This window comes from Procambarus clarkii, chromosome 75 (assembly GCF_040958095.1).
Source record: "Procambarus clarkii isolate CNS0578487 chromosome 75, FALCON_Pclarkii_2.0, whole genome shotgun sequence".
Lineage (NCBI taxonomy): Eukaryota > Metazoa > Arthropoda > Malacostraca > Decapoda > Cambaridae > Procambarus > Procambarus clarkii.
Window position 1 is genome coordinate 22,552,954 of NC_091224.1, and position 22,017 is coordinate 22,574,970.

General features: G+C 40.2%; 1 protein-coding gene across 9 annotated transcripts in view; it reads left to right on the top strand.

The window, feature by feature from the left end:
- LOC123771725 (uncharacterized) overlaps positions 1-22,017 on the top strand; it is an 81,679-nt gene that overhangs the window by 24,556 nt on the left and 35,106 nt on the right. For 4 of the 9 annotated variants that reach the window (XR_006774561.2, XM_045764443.2, XM_045764442.2 and 1 more), the window contains 5 exons: positions 12,884-13,238; positions 14,049-14,160; positions 15,127-15,274; positions 15,473-15,556; positions 18,336-18,401. Coding sequence is in view for 8 of the 9 variants with exons in the window: in XM_045764443.2 (XP_045620399.2) it covers positions 12,884-13,238; positions 14,049-14,160; positions 15,127-15,274; positions 15,473-15,556; positions 18,336-18,401 (765 nt within the window). In the remaining variant the exon portion in view is untranslated. The remainder of the gene's footprint in view (positions 1-12,883; positions 13,239-14,048; positions 14,161-15,126; positions 15,275-15,472; positions 15,557-18,335; positions 18,402-22,017) is intronic. The other 5 variants (XM_069313293.1, XM_045764441.2, XM_069313292.1 and 2 more) reach the window with 3 other exon arrangements.

Here is a 22,017-nt window from a genome sequence, read left to right on the forward strand (position 1 = left end):
TTATGAATTGGTTGCTTTGTTATGGGCTTGTGCACCGAAATGTTGTGGCATTGAAGTTCTCAGTTCTTGACTTTTGCAGTGCTTCCATTATTCCCATCTTTTAAATGGCTCTTTGGCCCTAATGCTAATACCATATCCTAGCACGATTCTAGCACCTCAGCTGCTAATAAAAATGCCTTCACTAGGAACCACCATGCGAGGTAATAAACCTCATGTCACTCGAAGAGAGAAGAATCAGGAAAAGACATGATTATCAAACACAAAATACTCGGTAATAGACAGGGCAGACAAGAACAGGCTATTTAGCATGGTCAGTACATGAACAAGGGGACATAGGTGGAAACTAAATACCCAAATGAGCCACAGTGACATTAGAAAGAATGTTTTCAGTATCAGGATGATGAACAAATGGAATGAGCTGAGAAGTGATGCCGCAGAGGCAGACTCTATACACAGTTTTGAATGTGAATGTGATGGAACCCAGTAGGCTCGGGCAAACATCAGTTAATTATGCATTGGGAGGCAGGACCCAAGAGCCATAGCGCATCTCCTGCAAATATAACTACAGTTTACAAAATATTAATGGCAGATGTACTTGCCTAAAGTTAATTTGTATACGTGTCAATGACATAAGAGACAAAATATTTCATTTCATTTTCTTCGTCTAGTGATTCAAAATGTTTAGGAGGTGCATGATGCGAGATTGTAATAAAAAAAAATGTGCATAGTAGACATGAGCAACCGTGTGTTCCTAAGTAGAATCACTTCTTGCAATTACTGAATTTGGATTAAAATTCCTGTTATGTGTAAATCAAAATTCCACATTTTTTAAACTCTGGAAAGCCATTGCCATACTGTACACAGGAGATTGTGGTGTAATCGCATTTACGTACTGTGTCAACAAACTTGCCGACACCCAAATCTCGTTTTTTCCAGTTATACTGGTGTGAAAAGATTGATAGACGAGTTAAGTTTCACACACTCTTGCGCTAACACTTTAACATTCCGGATCGTACTATCTGTAAAACTTTGCTGACTTTCTTGATGCTCTCTCCGTGAAATGGCAGAATATCATTTGCTCCCTGTGCGTCGTGTGAGGGAGCCAGGTTTTGGCTCTGGTTCCCTGGTAGACCAAATGAACTCGTGCAACTGATTTGACTGGTAGTTAAGGAAATTTGTAATATTTTGTTTAATGTAGCATGAGGTACCTGTACATAATTAACCTGGTGATGAAGAAATACAGTATAAGGTATATCAATATCACAATGATAGTGGAAAATACTACAGCAAAGGGTATAGAGTTAGCCTGATTACAAGTTGAGAACTAGAGATCTGTGTTAAGATGCCAGGTCTAAGTCATTGATTTCTCACCATAAATGACAATATAAATGTTGATGCTACAACCAAGAGCTTCCAGAGGGAATTTGAAACATTTCTTCAGCAGGTGCATAATTAACCAGGTTATGCCCTGCCTCTTTGCTTTATACTTGATGAGATTATTAACTCTCTTGACTGTTAAGTTCTGTGTCGGGCTCTCTCTCTTCTTGATGTTGCAAATGGAAATGATTTAACAACATTCAATGCATTCCACTTGCCAGCTACTTGTGCATGGTATGAGAATTTCTTTGCATTTTGTACTCAATTGCATATCCAGTTTCACTATTATCCTCTTGTCCTACCTCCATTCAGTTTAATAAGCTATTCTTGTGCACTTTGTTCCCCTTCTGGTATCTTCTATGTAGTTATCACATTCCTTCTGCCTTTTCTCTCCTCTAAGGTTGTAGCCGAGTTAACTTAGCTTGTCCTCGTAGCGAAGTTCCCGAACTGTTCAAGCAGCTACGGTTTGCTCAAATAATTGCCTGAAAGGGGTAAGGCTCACTGTAGCCAGATTCTGGTAGGCCCTGATTGTGTGTGATGTGTAATTTAATTTACAGAGATGCAGAGTGAATATAAACTCTTATCACTTGACTGTTTCATTGTCTGCATTAGAACCCCGAGTGGTTGCTCTTCTTGTACACTAACTCTTGGTCTTGTGTAAATGTGTAACTCATGAACATGTGGAAAGGGCATCAAGGCTGAATGGTATGGAAAAGTTTGTTGTAATTGTGTTCATCATATGGCTAATGTTGTACTACTGTAGATATACAGTAGTATATATATCTCTTGGTACTACCAAGTATTAATATTTACCAATGCCAATTTTGACTACCATACAAATACTTGAACGTTTAACCCTTTAATTAAAATGCAGTAAACATTGTGAGATGTTAGGTAAGGTGACTACACTTGGCATTCTATGAAGTTTCAATTTTCAAGCTACTGTTTGAATACTGAGGTGCTCATAAATGTCAATGCCCTTGCCTAGCAGCCGGGAAAGAATCGCCTACATTTGCTTTAGTACCCCAACAGTTACGATAGGAGATGCACGACATTCAGCTTCCAGTCTCCTCACATCTTATGATAGTAACCTATACAGGATGTTAAATAATAGCCCACACTTCACAAGACTAACACAAAGTTAGATAATAACATGGTTGAAAACAAATACCCAAAACTCCTACACTTAAACATGAAAGTGACAGTTTGGTCCATCTGGACCTGCAGAACATCCTGAAACATTATTTCCTTTGTTGACCAAACCCACGCACTAGAAAGTGAAGGGACGACGACGTTTCGGTCTGTCCTGGACCATTCTCAAGTCGATTGAGAATGGTCCAATGGTCTTGGACTAACACCATTTCGGTCCAGGCCAGACCGAAAAGTCGTCGTCCTTTCACTTTCTAGTGTGTGGTATGGTCAACGTATTTCAGCCACGTTATTGTGACTCATCGTCTGCATTATTGCCTTTATTATCATGTGTGTTGGCAGAGACCAGAATCCTGCAAATCTTGCTTCATAATTATTTTTTTTTTTCATGAATGAAAACCAAAGTTAAAAAGATAATGTGATATTGATCAATAGCCAAAAACCTGACCAGGTCAACATAACAGTAGATATACTGTAGTATGTTGTTGGTATGTTTCTCTTAATTTTACTATCATTTACTATTTCATACGCAAATATTCAGGCCATTAGGATGATTGGCAACATTGTTGATAGCACTAAAGGAAATTAAGTGAAGAAATTTCAAAACAAAGTTAATGAGGTCATGCTAGAAATAAAATTTATAAGTAGAGTTTAATGGAGTGCTAGAGGACCAATAATGCCTTCTATGTTCGAAGATAATGCTCTGACACCAGACTTTTTTTTCATGTCCCACAAAGAAATTGGACTTTCCAGTCATGGCAAGGAAAAGAAATATTGAATTTGCCATTTGTATGCAATGCTGTACTGGTACTCTATAACGAGCGCCTCACTTTGTGCAAAGAGGCATTCTGGGGAATCCTTGGCATAAGTGAATGTACATAAAACACATTCAAGGTTCTGTGGAAAAAGTAAGGGATACATTTTAGAAACCAATGATGTGGCCGAAGATAGGATTGATAATAGTCAAGGACGGACCGAAATATCATTTCCTTCCTTTTAGATGTGGGATATGGTCTTCTCCTCAAACTCCTCAAGGTCACTCTTTTTCCCATCTTTCTCTCTCTCCCCCTCCAATGCCGACCTAAATATTATGACGAGTGAACACTGCCTTTCATTTTTTTGACGCTTACCAGGCCCAACAACAATTGGTAGGTGTCATGATACAAGACTACAGTCTAAAAGGTGTATAAAACAAAAAAAAACAATGCTCTTACTCCCGCTAAGATGACAGTCAAAGTACCTTTTGTAATTTTGTTGTAAAGGGAATTTTAAACTTTGAATTTGTACAAAGGATTGGCCATAGAAGAAAATATCATTACATTAATTTACACGGGTTAATTTTCACACCAGTATGATTGTAGCAGTTTCATGACTCGGATTTGGGCAAAAAATTTTCATTTTTAGATCCAAATGTCAAATGTGCACACACCCAATTCTGCCACAGTAAAAAAAAAAAAAAATCTTATAGAAGAATACTATAGAGAAATCTTCCTGGCCAGAAATCTGTAGTTACAGTATATGACGATGACCCTCTTGTATAATCTGTATGTACCCATAAATGCTTTTGCTGTCTTCAATATGTAATGGATAAGTGCTCTTTTTATATATCAATTTTTCTCTCTTCAGGCTCATTCCTAACACCTTATGAAAGTGTGCTTAATTTTTCTACCTGATATCTCAAATCTTGAATTATGGTACCCATCGTGATGCTGACATTGTAATTTTGTAAACTGAAATGTGACCTGATTAATTCATCATCATAGTAGTATACTACTGACCTTGATCATTATGAGTCTATTCCTCTTGACATTTAGTTTCCCAAAGGAACCCTGTTTGAAGTGGTGATTGTGATTGCTACCTTTCCGAGCCATTATATCTGAACTTGCTGTTCCAGACTTTGTGTGCGCCTTTATTTACTAATGCTAGAGGAATTAACACAGTTAACTCCTTTTGCCCTGTCTTGTGAATCGAATGATGATGATTGAGACAGCCGAGAGGTCTGCAACAAGATCGGTGCCAGAAATTTGTAAACTAGGCTATGAAGACATGTTAAGGAGAGTTCAAAATATCCTTGGAATACACAAGAGCCACAAGAGACATGATGAAATCATGCAAACTACTGAAAGGAATAGATATGATAGACAGGGATATATTTTTCAAAGGAGGAAGGCTAATAAAATGAGGATGTGAGTGGAAGAAAGTAAGCAAAATGGGTCAGAGATGCAGGAACATATTCGTGAACAGTACCGGTGGTAACCAAGTGGAATTGCACCAAGAGTAGTAATTGTGGATGCTACCTCCATCCACAGTTTCAAGGGCAAGTATGACAAGATATTTGGAAGCCTCTGGAGCCAGTAGCTAGGTGGTGGAGCCTCATGTCCAGAACTCTCCTAGAGAACACTAATGGTAAGCATACTATCTCACACGACACAGCTACACAACCCCATGTGAAACAGCCACATAACCCACACGACACAGCCACACAACCCCACGCCACACTACTACACAACCCCACGCCACACTACTACACAACCCCACGCCACACTACTACACAACCCCACGCCACACTACTACACAACCCGACGCCACACTACTACACAACCCCACGCCACACTACTACACAACCCCACGCCACACTACTACACAACCCCACGCCACACTACTACACAACCCCACGCCACACTACTACACAACCCCACGCCACACTACTACACAACCCCACGCCACACTACTACACAACCCCACGCCACACTACTACACAACCCCACGCCTCACAACTACACAACCCCACGCCACACTACTACACAACCCCACGCCACACTACTACACAACCCCACGCCTCACAACTACACAACCCCACGCCACACTACTACACAACCCCACGCCACACTACTACACAACCCCACGCCACACTACTACACAACCCCACGCCACACTACTACACAACCCCACGCCACACTACTACACAACCCCACGCCACACTACTACACAACCCCACGCCACACTACTACACAACCCCACGCCACACTACTACACAACCCCACGCCACACTACTACACAACCCCACGCCACACTACTACACAACCCCACGCCACACTACTACACAACCCCACGCCTCACAACTACACAACCCCACGCCTCACAACTACACAACCCCACGCCTCACAACTACACAACCCCACGCCTCACAAACTACACAACCCCACACCTCACAACAACACACCCTCATGCCACAACATCATAACCCCACGCCACACAACTACTGAACCCCATGCCACACAACTACATGTAACACAGCTACACACAACCTAACACGTATGCATTTTTATTTATTGGTTTGTGAAGTTTTGATATTTTTGTCAGATGGGCACAGCATGTTATCTTACAATATGAAAATGCTTCCATTTGACCTCCTTTAATAGAGGGGGGACTCTGCAGTGGTGAGCATGCTCGGAGTTGTAAAAATTCTGCAGTGGTGAGCATGCTCGGAGTTAGTATTCAGGAAGTAGACCATGCACAAGAATTAGCTGTATAATGAGTAACTAGTTTCATATTAATGTTGGTGAAAGTCATCACATGGTGTGTGTACAGTACTTCTAGTTGCGAATGACTGAGTGGTTAGAAGCTGTCTTAATATACGAGGGAAGACTGCAAAATATGGATATGGACAAAAGTGAAGTAATGGTGGTGAAGAGGGAAGGTAACTTTGGATGTGAAATTAGTAATTACGTAAGTGTAGTTGCAGGATGAAACTTACACTTGTGTCCTGTCTTCCCAGTACATTATCATATGACGCTTTCAAACTGTCAACAGTTTTGGCATCCACCAGTTTCTTGTTTATATTGTTGCAACCATCTACCGCTCTGTTTGCAAAAGAGAACTTTATAATATTTTTTTGGCACCTTTGTTTCCTTCGGTTGAATTTCTCGGCCCATCCCCTCCTGTACTGCTCTCGGCCCTTCCCTGCCTTTACTACTCTCGGCCATTCCCTTCCTTTACTGCTCTCGGCCCATCCCTGCCTTTACTGCTCTCGGCCCTTCCCTTCCTTTACTGCTCTCGGCCCTTCCCTTCCTTTACTGCTCTCGGCCTATCCCTTCTTTTACTGCTCTCGGCCCCTCTCTTCCTTTACTGCTCTCGGCCCTTCCCTGCCTTTACTGCTCTCGGCCCATCTCCATGTTTATGCCTCTTTCCCCTCCTCCTACTACATCAATTAGAAATGGGGTAAAGATTGTGATGTACTGTATATGAAGCTCATTTGAACCGCAATACAACATTACTCATTGCATGTTTTTACATTAATCTCCATTTTTGTAAAACGTGGTTCTCTAAACACAATAAAGCTAAGAGTTGGCTTATTGAAATTGCCATATTCATGACTGTCATTCAGGTTATCTAGTTATGTTAGCCCATCCATTCCTAGCGGATAAGAGTGAGGCATCCTTCGTGGCACGCAATAACATTTTGACAGTGTTCTTGGTTTCTGTCAAGAATATACAGTAGTTCAGTAATAGCACTGCAGACAGCTTATAAGTATTAATCATCCTTGAGCTGATTACCCACAATATAAATTTTCATGTGTGTCTGTCTTTTTGCATTTAATATTCCTAAGCTGCACTTGACAGGTTGTGATACTGGAGCTGGTATTTATCAAATTGACGTGGTAATGAAAGTGAAAAGAATTCATAAGTTTCACCCAAATAACTTGTGAATTCCTGAGGATAAAGGTACTATATCCTTACATACTATACTATATTCAGGTACTTGCTTAAAGTACCTGAAAGTACCTAAGCATACAGGTACTATATCCTGGATATAGTACCTGTATCTATCAGTGACACACATCTCTTATTATTGGGTGTCGTGTATTTTGACGATAGATCTTTCCATCCCTTGGTAAACGTTAATCTAATTTATTATCTTATCTGAGTCAATATGACCACTATTGTATCATTACCATTCTCAAACAATGTATGGTCCAACATTACATGATCTATCCAGTCTAGCACTAAATTTTACTCAGTACGAGAGATATAAAAAATATTATTGCTCTAGGGCACCTCTAGTCTTAGTATGTCTTCCCTTCCTTCATATTTAGCCTTTAATCAGAAACATGTTTTCAGTACTCCAGAATAAGTAAAGCTGCCCAAAGAAAAGAAAAAGCCAAATACCTGAAAGGTGCATCGAGTCCCACATTATGGACGATGTTCTTGTAGTGACCTGTTCAGTACTCGCAATCCAGTGATGCCATGTACATTATTGACCTGTAAATGTTCTCTAGAAATTAATGTAGCATAATATTTAATGCTGCAACTTGAGCATTGTGTGTATAAATCCATTATATAGCATTAAAAACAAAAAACAAAAAAAGTGAAGGGGGGGGGGGGTAGTTAATTTAATAGAAAATGGAGCAATGCCTAATGATGCTGCATCAATGATTTGCCATTCTCAACACCTACTGATACTACAAAATTGAATCTCAATGTGTAAGAGATTGGGCTCTCACACAAGTGTAAAACCATATTTGGTGATGGGTCATGCATTCTAGCAGTTGCAATGCTTATCTTATCATAGGGTGAGTTGAAGTACCAATGCTGAATGAAACTGTCAGTGAAAGATAAGATATTAATTTTAAAGATTATTTGACACATGGTGCTTTTCAAGCAGTAAATCCTCATTCTTGCACAGACCACCTCATTGTCGTCTTCCATGCGCAATTCTTGTGGCTCGTCGTAACATGAGAGACTTTAGTGTTCAATACTTTTGCCTTTGTATTAGTTTCTTTAAAATGCATTAAGTTACAGCAAGAATATCTCGGCAGACAAGATAAGGAGATTTCACAAGCCTCAAACATTCTCCTCATCAAAGTCACTAGCTATGGTAGCTCTCAGGTATAATAGGAACAGGTAAAATTAAATCATTAAATTCTTGGGCATCTTACAACCAGCTTTGCAAAATATAAACAAAAATCATTGAATTCTTAGATGCTCAGAAGTGCACAAACCCAGACCAAGCAGTGTCGGTTCCGTGGCTATTTTTGTCACCTTGGTGTAATAAGAAACGGTAGAAAAGCTGTAATGCATTGTGAGAGAACATGGTGGGAGTTTGTAATGTGTACAGCTCTGGTGGCTAATATTACTCACCCTCCTCTGGCAACAACTTGCACAATTAATTACTTGTTAACCATTTTAGTACGAGAACTCACAGCTTGCCCCATTGTGAATGGTTAAGACTAGGTATTGTTGAAGGGTATAACGAAATAAGAAAATTTGTTTGTATGTAAATGTGATATTCTTTGGGTAGGCTATATCCTGGAATTGGGACAGGAGATGTGCTTGATTTAGGACAGTTCTTGAAATAGAGACCCCCCCCCCCCCCTCTTTTCCCTACTTCATGGGCACTACCCATTTGGGGAGGAGTGGGGGGGGGGTATTTTTTTTTTTAATCTGCAGGGTAATTCAGTATGGCTTGTGAAACCCCCTCTCCTAGCCAAGGGGTAGGAGTCGGATTCAGTGTGCAGCCATGACCCTGTCAGCTATTGTGAACATTGATGGGAATACATCCAGTTGCTATTGATTGGCCCTGTTTAACTGATGACTTTATTAAAAAGTCGAAATCACTCACGAACAGCCACATATAAATTTCACCTCCAGAAAAGTAATCCAAAACCCTAATTCCAAACCCACTTCTGATCTTCCCTTAGGAATCCCCTCTGCCGCATCTGCATTGGCGATTGCAAATTAAAAAGAAAATACTGTATGTAAAAAATTTCCAGTATTTTGTAAACTTTCTCATAGCGGCAAAACTGTGTACCCAACTTGCCTAAAACCTAAATTTCAAAAAGGCAAAACAGTTTTATAAATTAAGTTAATATTATCTATAGCCCCAATGCCTTAATTCTCTCCAAGAGCATCCCATCACTCCATCAGGGTGTAGTCATAGAAATTTCTCTAGGTGGTGCATTACTGCACAAATTTTTCACTCTAGGTCTCTGACCCCCTCCATCTATCTTTTTTTTTTTTTTTCATATATATTTCCAATCTTCCTTCCAAGATGGTTATCTGTCTGTACCATATTCTCCCTTTATATCACCTTTGTACACTTCTTGCTAAACAAGAAGTGTAACTTTCCCAACTTTCTTTACTACTACAGTACTACTACTACTACTATCCTTTTATAGTGTATGGTATAGTTACTTCAATGATATTTACTTGATACATGAACCATTCATCATTTAAAATTATACCTTGAATTGATGTAGTCAGTGTTACGATCTATCAACAATGTACAGTACTGTACTTGAACGAGTAGTCGAAGTATACATTAGTGTGAAGAGCAGGCAAGTTATCTTGCCAGAATCTCTGAATTTATTGGTAAAATTCACATAAAAAATTAAATTGGAGCATACACAAATTATGATCCCAGTTATTGGGTTTCCAGTAAAGATAGGAAACTTGAGTCACAGTGACCTTAAAACTATTATAGAATACCAAAGGATACAGGATACACACACTGACCAATACACTGACCTGCCACACAATAACTTGTTTGCTTTATTTAATACATACAGTATATGCATTGATTACTTTGGCTGAAGTTCCTAACTAAACATGAACAGATCTTTTTCATATATAGATTTTACAATTTTAACATTTTCTAGTTGATAGCTGGTAACTGTTAACATTATGTAAACACAGAACCTTAAATATTTCAGCATTAAACTGCATCTGCAAGTATACTGTATTGTTCATTTTATAAGCCAATCTAGACCGTCTTGTAGGGATGTTCATAAGTGATTTCCTCGCTTATTTTTGTGTCTGCAGATGATGATTATTCTTGTATCCACATCCTTTATAAATACTAATACTGTATGTAAACAAGAGGGTCCTAGGGAAGAACTGTGGGGCATTTCACTTTAAAATATTTCCAATTCAGACCTTACTCTTTATGCTAACTTGTTAAAAAAAAAAACCTAATCCAATTTAGGAGAGCCCCTTCAATACCATATGCTTCTAACTTACTAATGTTTCTCTTGTGAGGCACAATATCAAAGGCTTCCCCGAAGTGAAGATAAAGAATGTTTGCAATTTTTTATCCCAACACTTTCTTTAATTATACTGGAAAGTATGAGTCGGCTACACACAAACTTATTAAAACACACTTAATAAAACCTTGTTGTGAATTCGTAACTACGGTATATCAATCTACGTTTAAAATGTAAACACATATCTTGCAATTGTTGATTCTAACAATTTTCCTATAATAAATTTTAAATTAATTGGACAATAATTTGATGTAAGTGATGTACTGTATCTCCCGTTCTGAAGATCAACACCACATTAGCAACCCTCCACGGTTTCAGTACTCTGCTCATCTCTTAATTAATGATTTATCAGATATTCAAGACGAGGGCTCACTAAGCTCTTAGCATTCTTTAAGCATCCTGACAAATACTTGCGTCTGGTCCTGGGGACCTTTTGGTCTTCAATTTTTCTATTTGGTTAATAACAGGCATAATAGCAAGGTCTTCTCTAATACAGTATATATGGACAGTATTTTTTTTTTTAATACAACCCAGTTCTTTGTCATTATCAGTTTCCTGACCTGTCCCATTTTTCAATAACCCAGTCTTCTCCCTAATCTTTGTTTGATATACTGTATCTGAAAGAATCCTTTAGGCAGGGCAGTCTTTCCCCTGTTCTGCTATTTGTACCTCATAAAGCCTTAAATGCTGTGTAAATCTGTTTATTGAAATATTGAAAGATGTCATTGATTAGAAAAGCTTTAATATCCAAATTAATTATACAGTACTGATTAGGCAGGGATCAACTGGGGCTGTTTACCAAGCAGGTAAGGCTAGATGAGAACATGCAAGGCAGGCTGCAACTCTTTCTTTGCAAATTTTGCAAAGAAAGAGTTGCAGCCTTAGTTTGAGATAATGCTGATGACACTTAGAGAGCAAAGAGGGTAATTCTATGTACGGCTGTAAAGTCTAACTCATTAGGCATTGCACAATCTTTCTGTAACCTCCTATAGTGCAGAGAATGCTTGGTTAAGAAAGACTATTTTGTTTTGTACTCCAATTTTGTTGCATGTTAAAGATTATGGGATGAAACGGTGGCATGCAGTTGCGCGAGGTTCTAGTATTGTTTCGTTTAGATCTTTGTGAGTAAATGCATTAACAAGCTGAAATTAATTGATGAATCCATCGTGTGTGTATGTGGTTTTACAACTTTTTCCCATTTCTGTAACCCAGCCTATGGGTCATGGCTTTATAAGAAAACAACCTTAAACAACCATGGCTTAAACTTGAAAAGCTTTAGTTCCATCTGAGGAGCCTTATTTTAAAAGGTTTGAGGTTGATGTCTATTAAATGTTCAGAGAGACCGGCAACGAGATGATGATGATAATATGGACCGTTGGAAATGGATAGTACGTGATGCAGATGGCCTAAGTTATGACATGTTAACAGGAAGTGATTATTACTTTTCTTTTTGGAAATGTGCAGATGATTGTGGTGGTATTTCCATGGAAATGCCTAAAACTTGCATCATTCATAAATAATACTGATGACATTAGAACTTTATTAAGAAACTGATACACTAATTTGGACAGTCGATATGCATCCCCCAGTTAATGCATATCAATTTTTTTTATATAATAATAATAACAATAAATTCCATGAAAATTACTAATCAGGACTCGGGAGCAGGGCCCAGTGATGCCTTGGCCTCTACAATACTACATATTAACTTTGCCAAAGTCATGCTAGGTATACAGTATAGTCGGTTAACTTCAGCTTGATTAATCAATTAATAATCATAGTTATTTTAGTATGAATTTAATTTTGTAAATGGAGAGTAATATAGTAATGTACAGTACAGACAGTTATCAATTTGGATCTACATAATGGATTATTTGTGTTTGGAGTTAAGTAAGTTGGCACTTTTATGCCAAGTTTTGTAGCGTGAGTCTTCCTCATTGTTAGCAGTGAGCCAGGCTTCTTCATTGTCAGAAGTGAGCCAGGCTTCCTCATTGTCAGCAGGGAGCCAGACTTTGCATTGTCAGCAGGGAGCCAGGCTTCTGCATTGTCAGCAGGGAGCCAGGCTTCCTCATTACCAATATTCTCATGCTGTACTGTTTGGGTTATATTTACACATCACTGCATATTCCAAGTATTCTGGACTTTATTATGTGCTGAATTGGTGACACAAAAATAAAAGGATCATTGATATTTAATGGTAAAATAGGTTTATTTTGTGGGATCTTAGGGTCTTCAAAGCTATTATATATCTTGAAATTTTAAGGCTAGTGATATTAAAGCAATTCAAGAAAAATATACTACCGGTATTGCCTCCAGGCTATCCAGATCCATTTCGGGAAGGTGACGCCGAGTTGGCAGCATGTGGAACCCACTCCATGAGCGGCAGTGTTGAGGGCTTATTCTTGCCCCCTGCAGGCAGCATCGGCAGCGGACCCCAAAGTCTGTCCCTGAGCCAGGGGTCCATTGGAGGTGGTGTCGGGGCACTACCAGCGACTACTGGCTTGGGTCCTGGAGGACTGGGTACTACAGGTGGGCTAGTGAAGTATGAGAGTGACACCACTAGCCTCAGCCACCATCACCAGCATCATCTTCCTGCTCAAATCTCTCCCACGCTTCCTCAACACCCACGGGTACATAGACGGAATGTTTCCGATACTTCAGCTTTCAACAAGTAGGTAGTTGTTGGCTCTTGTATTGCATTATCTTTAATATAAAGATTGTTTAATAGGATAGTAGATGTCTGACAAAAGCAGTGGCATTTACAACAAAGCTGATGCAACACCACTAGCATGACAAGTGTCAGATCAGGTTAACCTCATTTGATAGCCAGTTACAGCCACAGCCACATGTCGGATGTGACCAGTGTGACCCAACCATTTTCATGTTGGTGCTAAGTTCGTTAGCTTGCTTGTCACCTGGCACTGCCGTTGCCAGACACCTACTTGGCAATTAAAATTAATATCTATATCCCTTATACACAAATGCTTTGGCAACCTCTGTGAAACACTAAACAGATTTGTCCCCCTATTGCCCACCTTCCTCTCCCTTGGCTCCCTCCCCTCCCCCTTGGCTCCCTCCCCTCCCCCTTGGCTCCCTCCCCTCCCCCTTGGCTCCCTCCCCTCCCCCTTGGCTCCCTCCCCTCCCCCTTGGCTCCCTCCCCTCCCCCTTGGCTCCCTCCCCTCCCCCTTGGCTCCCTCCCCTCCCCCTTGGCTCCCTCCCCTCCCCCTTGGCTCCCTCCCCTCCCCCTTGGCTCCCTCCCCTCCCCCTTGGCTCCCTCCCCTCCCCCTTGGCTCCCTCCCCTCCCCCTTGGCTCCCTCCCCTCCCCCTTGGCTCCCTCCCCTCCCCCTTGGCTCCCTCCCCTCTCCCTTGGCTCCCTCTCCTGGCCTCCTGCCTCTAGGTAGATTGATAAGTGCCATGTGGTTCTAAGTTCTTAAATAATAAAACATTATTCTTGCTTTCATAGAGCATACCATTTTTCCAGGACATTTGCTAATGAGACAACACAGTTCCTTGCCCCCTTCGAGGCTTCAGTCAGGACTACAGAAAGAGAAAGTGGACCAACGAGCATCCTGCAGTCCGAGGATGGATCACAGGTATGCTAAATACTGGTTACAAACCATATTGTTGGTCAGACTTACAAGCAACATGTTGGAAATTATCTTGTTTATGCTTCTGGTGATAAGCTCTTACTGCAGGCACCATATAATTATGATGATGTTTAATTTTAAAATTTTTAGTATAGTCTTCATTATGTTTCAATCATTGCTTCAAATTTTTGTTTAGCCTTTCTTTAAAAGTAACCTGCTTGGTTACACTCCTTCAGCCCCTGGTAATTGCCCGGTGGGTGGCAGCCCTGTGGAAACTCATTGCTGAGTTCCCAGGGCTGCCACCTGTTGGCAGTCTTTCACAGCTTGAGGATTCAAGCTAGTTTTGGATGACTCATTTGGGTTTGTGTGAATCATTTGTGGTCTCATTAACTGTTTCATGCTCTGTTTTCTGTGAACCTTGCAGTTGTTTCTATTGCTTCACTCACTTTCTTGGTGTTCTGCTGGTAAAGGTGATCATAATAAACCCTCGCTCACTGTAGCTCTATGAGGTTATCTTGAAATGATTTCGGGGTTTAGCGTCCCCGCGGCCCGGTCCTCAACCAGGCCTCCTTTTTGCTACACACCCCAAGGAAGCAGCCTGTAGCAACTATCTAATACTATCTAATACATCTACAACTATCTAATACTAGTACATGAAGGGGACTGTACAGGAATTCTATGTCTTGTATGACCCATTACACACAGAAATCACAATAGCATGATGCATCAAGTGAACAAATCCACAAGGGCCGTGAAGAGGATTCAATTCTTTTACCATGTCGTAGCTCTGTCGATTAAGGCAGCGTCTGGGATGCTCTTGGCCAAAAGTCAGAATCCTCGTCACGGCCTTTGTGGATTTGTTCACTTGTATGACCCAGTTCAGTAGTGAGAGTCCATCTCGGCTTCAGGGAGCCATTGAGGCACTACCAAAAAGTCATTTTATTACATTCATTGTTGGTTTTTGTCTTTCAGGAGGGCCTAGTCACCTCAGAAGTGAGCTTGGCTGCTGCTGAAGTTCGTACATGGAATCCTTTCAATGACACAACTCCCTTCAGTCAAATGTCCGAGGATCACATCTTCGGGGCAGAGTTCGACAAAATTCGAAGAGGATCTCAGAGTAGTGAGCACGCTTCATGATTCTGTAATGGTGTTTAGATGAAGGAATTATAGCGACTGCTTACAACCACCTGATTGAATTTTGGATTGAATTTGTTCATTTGGTGCATCACGTTAGTGTGATCTCTGTGTGTATTATGTTGTTTTAAATACAGGTCTTCCAGAAGAGACTGTGATTTACATGGTATTTTCTCGCCTTTAGGCATATCAAATGTGAAAAGTCGAGAGAGTTTAGTGATGTCAACTGAAGACGATCCATTTGGCGCTGCCCCATTTAATGCCCCCGGTAAGTGAACCATTTCCCTAAACAGTTGTTATTCTTACACTTTACTGTAGAAAACCTAGTATAATTTAGATGTATTAACATGAGTATGGGGAGTTGTGTGTGTTTCCTTGTCTGAATATGTAGATGTTGGATATTAGTATTGAGAACTGTGTTACTATCTGAATATGGGTGTTGGAGTGAGTACAGATAATTGTGTTTTGCCAGGTCTGAATATGTGTGTGTGTGTATTGAACATCAGTAGGAAGAAATGTGTGTTTGTCATAATGAGAATATCTAGAGGAGACTTAATTCTTCCCTCCTGATAGGAAAATGGGAATTATAATAGAATTTTATATAAATATTTGCCAGTATGTCTTGTTAAAGAACTTTCAAGCTTCCCTCAAGGCCAGTTTAGTTTCGTACAATGTGGTAATCCATTTATTTTCTCTGTGGTAAATCTTTGCAATAGCAGATTCTTCTTAGAATATGACAGTATTACAAAAGGAACACTATTGATTACCATCATTCCTCCAGATCCTATTTTCATTAGGTGGGGAGGCATCTGCTTCTCATCTACTGTACTGTAGTGGACCTGACACAAGGTTTCAAATGTTTATTTGATATCCTCGGTGGGAGTTCCCTATTGTTGCCTTATTTTTGTTTTTCATTTTCGTTCAGTATCTCAAGAATATCTCATATGATTGACTTTAAATATTTTAATTTTCTGCAAAAATAAAGTATAATTGCTATTGAAATTTAGCAATGTAGCTCCAGAGTAACTAGAAATCTTCATTGTACTTTCCTAAGAATGGCTTGATCGATTGCATTCCTGGGCCAGTGCCATCAACCCTGAGTGACATTAAGCACTGTCAAGATAAATAACTTTTCCAGTGGTCTTGTCATATAGCCTAAGAGAGAGAAGCAAAGTGGAAAAGTGGACTCCGTGGTACAACTAGGTCGAGGGAGGTGGCCACCCCTCACTTTATCCCTAGAGCTACCCTCTTCTCTCGGCTATATTATTAGCAATAATATCCTTTATAGTTTATGTAGGTAATAGAGGATTACAGAAAACATTGTTAGATAATGTTTGCACATCATACACGAATGTGTTACTGTAACTCACTTCCCCTTCCTCCAACCTTGTGTGGTTTGTTTCCACCCGGGTTGAACGCTGCTGCCCCTCCCCGTCAACACTTAACACCTGCGGTGCCCCCATTGCTCGTCACTGTAAGCCAAGTTCTCTCACTCAGCCATAGATATCAGTACTGTCAGCATGGACCCCTGTCATGCAGTTGAGATGTTACTTTTTTTTTTTAGAGACTAGGTGTTCTTTGTCCAGAGCACATTTGTAGATGCATTCTCTAATGCCATGTTTTTTTATCTAGACTCCGACTAGCAATCCCTTGCATACTCATGTGGTGTATTTTGCACCAAATGATCCCTTGTATATTATTTATGTGGTGTATCTTGCACCAAATGATCCCTTGTATATTCATGTGGTATATTTTGCACTAAGTTATCCCTTGTATATTCATGTGGTGTATTTTGCACAAGTGTTTGCTTCCTCAACAGGAATTTAGAGAGAGTAGCTGAAGCAGCCAATGGATAATTCAGTTTATTAGGGGATTGACATTTTCCAGTTGATAAATACATATACTGTATTGTATTCATGTGTTTAATTTTGTTTATAACTGCAGTTCTACCAAGTCCAAATTGTTTTAAGTGTTAAACAGTACACAATATCATGAGTAATTGCTTAGGCTGAATTCACACTGAACCGGAACTGTGTGTACAGTGAAGGCAGTTGTAACGTAAGGAGTTTGTTCTGGTTGTTTTATTTTTGTGCTTGGTTTCAGTGGAAAACGCAAGTCTTCCTATAGAGTAGATTTGTGTATTCACTGGATGAAAATTTAGTGCCAAAAATTTAATAAAATTGAACGCATTGAGAGTAGACTATTATAATGCCATATTTGAGCAGCTCCTCGGTTGCTGAGCAAATGAGGGCCAGGGTCCAATTAGGACACTGGTCACCTGCCAAGCCCTTAATGAATGTAAACCCTACTGCAACAAGTTACTTTTTAAATGACCCTGCGACCTAGTCCAGGGACTTGAAAAGAATTGCATGCAGGGCTCTTATCACATCATCAAGCAATGTTGTTTGCTGTGATAGCAAAGAAGAAATCAAAACTCTATCTCCAGGTTATAATTGTCAGCACAAGGATAGACAAATAACACGACAATTTATCAAGCAAACTGGTCAGCATCTGACTGACACCAGGTTAGTTCACTACAGGGTCAGTATATGCATAAAAGAATGTTTTATCATTTGCATTTATGAAAAACATAATGGTAGCTATAAAATAGCAAAAAATATCATACCTTGAGTACAACAGAATTTCAGTTGCAGCTGTAAGGATGGAACAAATTTAGCCGTGTAAGTGGGAGTCCACTGTAACTACTGTACTACCGAGCCATGAACTGCAATGATTATAAATCAGCTGAACTTCTCCAAAACATGTTCATTTTAATGTTTTGTTTGTGATGGTATTATGGGTCTGATGTTGGTAATACAAGCTTTTACCGTTACTCAAGACTTTAGTGAATACAGTCCATAATATTATTGAACACTTTATGCCTGCCTCTTTGTTTTTTTGTTTTTAGACTATGCAAATGTAACAATATGTAAATGTGAAAATTTTCGTTAACATTCTTTTATGCCAATCGTTGACCTCTAACGAACCATCTGTATTGTTGCCAGATATTATCATTTGTCTTGTCTGTTATCTCTACTTTCCCATAGAAATAGGGTGGTTCAGGCGCAGAGCTGCTCCTCGTCCTACTCGCTCGTGTCCTCAACTTGCATTCAGTGAGTTGGTGTGAACAGCTTCCACACAACTAGAGCGTTTCGTCATTAATCACTGCGATCACTAAGTTTGCCTGTCAAGTGAGGTCTACACCTCCATTCTCTCTTATCCTCTACCACAGAGTGCTTCCACAGGCCACAATCTGCTGTCAATTTCTGAGCAATATCTTCCATATTCTCCTTTCTTTTAGCAGATCATTTCCACATATGACCACCATTCCCATGGCTTGGCTCTCCATCTTGTTCTTTTAACATTTATAATATAACTGTGTTATATCATAAAGAGCACTAGCCAATGGCAAAAGTAAACCCAAGTTGAGAGAGAACAATGGAAGCACGCATTTGGTCCGTGCACCAAGATCTTTAGCAGATACTGCTGAAGAGTGACTTAGTACCGACTGAAATATACTCAAGTCCTTTCCTTTCTATTTCTTCTCCGTGTAGGTTTGCTTTTGCCATTACAGCATTATTATTATCATCAGTCTCTTCTTTGGTAATCGTCTCTTTTTGGTTTCTCTCGCTCATCTCTCTCCATAAAGTCCATCATTCCACATACATTTGTGTTTACACATACACACACACACCTCATTAGATAATTACACACACACAGTTTTTCTTGCCTACCTTTGAGGTTAAGGTGTCATAATTCAGGAGATTAGGTTCACATGCATATCTGACGTTAAGGATCACTATCTATTTGAACACACTTTTTCATACTTCCATTCATTAAAAAGTCATCTTGCCTATTTCTGTTTTGTCTTGCTCTGCTTATTGCATCTTTTTCCTGCCATACGGTATTTGCTAACTGCTACTTCCACCTCCCTAAGCTTCCACCTCTCTAAACAGTGGCTGAACGAAGTCTCATCAAATAATTAGTAGTTTCTATCATCTTGGTGTTTATGTGCACAATATGCAGGGGTTAGCAACCTTTTTCCTCTCGCGAGCCTGCAGTAATGTCTGTGAACCGAGAGCGTGCCATATGCATCTGTTGAACTGTTTTTATAACTAATATGAAGGTAAATAATAATGAAACTTAGAACTGTGAATTAAGTATATTTTTATTTAAGTATTATTTAGATAACATTTATATTCCTTAACAGACAGCAGTTAGTGTGACATTTGATGCTGTTTAATGCTCAAAAGTTTTCCAATATTAGGTGACAATCTGGATGTGCCCAGAAGAAATATGGCAATCAGTAATTTTGTGGTATTGCTCACCCGTCCCTCTCACAGCTCACCCGTCCCTCTCACAGCTCACCCGTCCCTCTCACACCTCACCAGTCCCTCTCACGCCTCGCCCGTCCCTCTCACGCCTCGCCCGTCCCTCTCACGCCTCGCCCGTCCCTCTCGCGCCTCGCCCGTCCCTCTCACGCCTCGCCCGTCCCTCTCACGCCTCGCCCGTCCCTCTCACCCCTCGCCCGTCCCTCTCACCCCTCACCCGTCCCCCTCACCCGTCCCTCTCACCCCTCACCCGTCCCCCTCACCCGTCCCTCTCACCCCTCACCCGTCCCTCTCGCCCCTCACCCGTCCCTCTCGCCCCTCACCCGTCCCTCTCGCCCCTCACCCGTCCCTCTCGCCCCTCACCCGTCCCTCTCGCCCCTCACCCGTCCCTCTCGCCCCTCACCCGTCCCTCTCGCCCCTCACCCGTCCCTCTCGCCCCTCACCCGTCCCTCTCGCCCCTCACCCGTCCCTCTCGCCCCTCACCCGTCCCTCTCGCCCCTCACCCGTCCCTCTCGCCCCTCACCCGTCCCTCTCGCCCCTCACCCGTCCCTCACGCACCTCACCCATCCCTCTCGCCCCTCACCCGTCCCTCTCGCCCCTCACCCGTCCCTCACGCACCTCACCCGTCCCTCACGCACCTCACCCGTCCCTCACGCACCTCACCCATCCCTCATACGCCTCGCAAAACATTTTTGCTGTGGTCTTTTATACAAATTTTTAGATCCTCTGACATTTCTGCTATTTTTGCATTTGTAAACCAACTGAATCTGTGGATAAGTCAAGATTTGTGTAAACATAACTAAAAAGTTAGATGAATATTATGTTTGGTTGGCATCAATGACCAGATAAATTATTTGTGAATCAATCATCCCCCCCTCATCGTCTCACTGATTTGTGGTCTCAGTTGCCACTGCTCACTCAACTTTATCATTGTCTCAACCATGAAGAAATTAAATAGCCATTGTAACTGCACATCCTCAAGATACACCAATTCTTGTTTTAAACCATTCACTCTGTAATCTCTAGCTGTAATGCAAACACTGCTTTTTCCATAGTTGTCGCTTGCCCTGCACATGTGTTTCTCACACACGCCTCCCATATCGATCTCTGTTTACTATTCACCTGTGATGACCAAACCACACATCAGAAAATGGGGAAACGACAACGTTTCAGTCCATCCTGGACCACACGACTTGATAATTGTTTAGGACGGATTGAAACATCGTTGTTTCTCCATTTTCTGATGTGTGGTTTGGTTATTATATCTAAAGTCACATTATTGTGACTCATCGTCTGCACTTTCATGTGTAATTTCTCTAGCTGTGTGCAGCATGTATTGGTTTATTCTCAAGAGGGTTCCAACTTTCATTAGGGCAGTCTCTCTTTGACTACATGATAATGTCACTCTTTTTAAGCATGGTTAGTCAATGTCCTTTATTTATTTATATATATATATATATATATATATATATATATATATATATATATATATATATATATATATATATATATATATATATATATATATATATATATATATATATAATATATATAATATATATATAATATATAATATATATAAAAATTCATGTTGCGCCTCTTAAAAAGTTTATTCTCTCCAAATATTCTACCATTATTTTATTGATCTATTTTTGCCAATTCTTTGCAAGTAATTTGTTAGGGGAATCGGTTTGTAGTTTAGGGATCCCTTGCTCTTCCCTGTCTTGAATATTGGTGCAACATTAGCCATTTCCAGATAGACATCAGCTCCTCATTGTGTAAAGTTGTTCCACACCCTAATTTGTAGCTTCTTTAGTATCCATAGTGTCTATTAGTAGCAATGATGATATCTGGTATAGCTCTACTGCTATTGCTTGAATTTGTTCTTGGTGATATTTTTCAGTTATGCATATCTTGTGCAGATTAAGGGATACAAGGGATGACTGTAGCTTGATAACATAATCATGTGAAGAAATTAAATTAAATTTAAAAAAAAAATTATCAGTGTTGTTAGTCTGGGTTAGATGATTACTTTGATTATCCAGACATTTACTAGTTGCACTGAACACTAACTGTATCAGAATCCTTTTAGTTCATTCAATATTTCAGAGGAGTTGGTTCTGTTGGAGTGGAAATCGACAATATGTCCTATACTTTCTGGACACTATTCAGAAAGTGTTACTTTATACAGTATTGTATTGTCATTTTTAAAGCATGTTCAGTAGAAAGTACCATTATATCTCCACGTGCATTGGACGACTTGCAACTATATTCTTTCTCGTTCATGAAATTTCTGTTCATTTACTCTTGAACAGAAATTATATATATATATATATATATATATATATATATATATATATATATATATATATATGTCGTACCTAGTAGCCAGAACGCA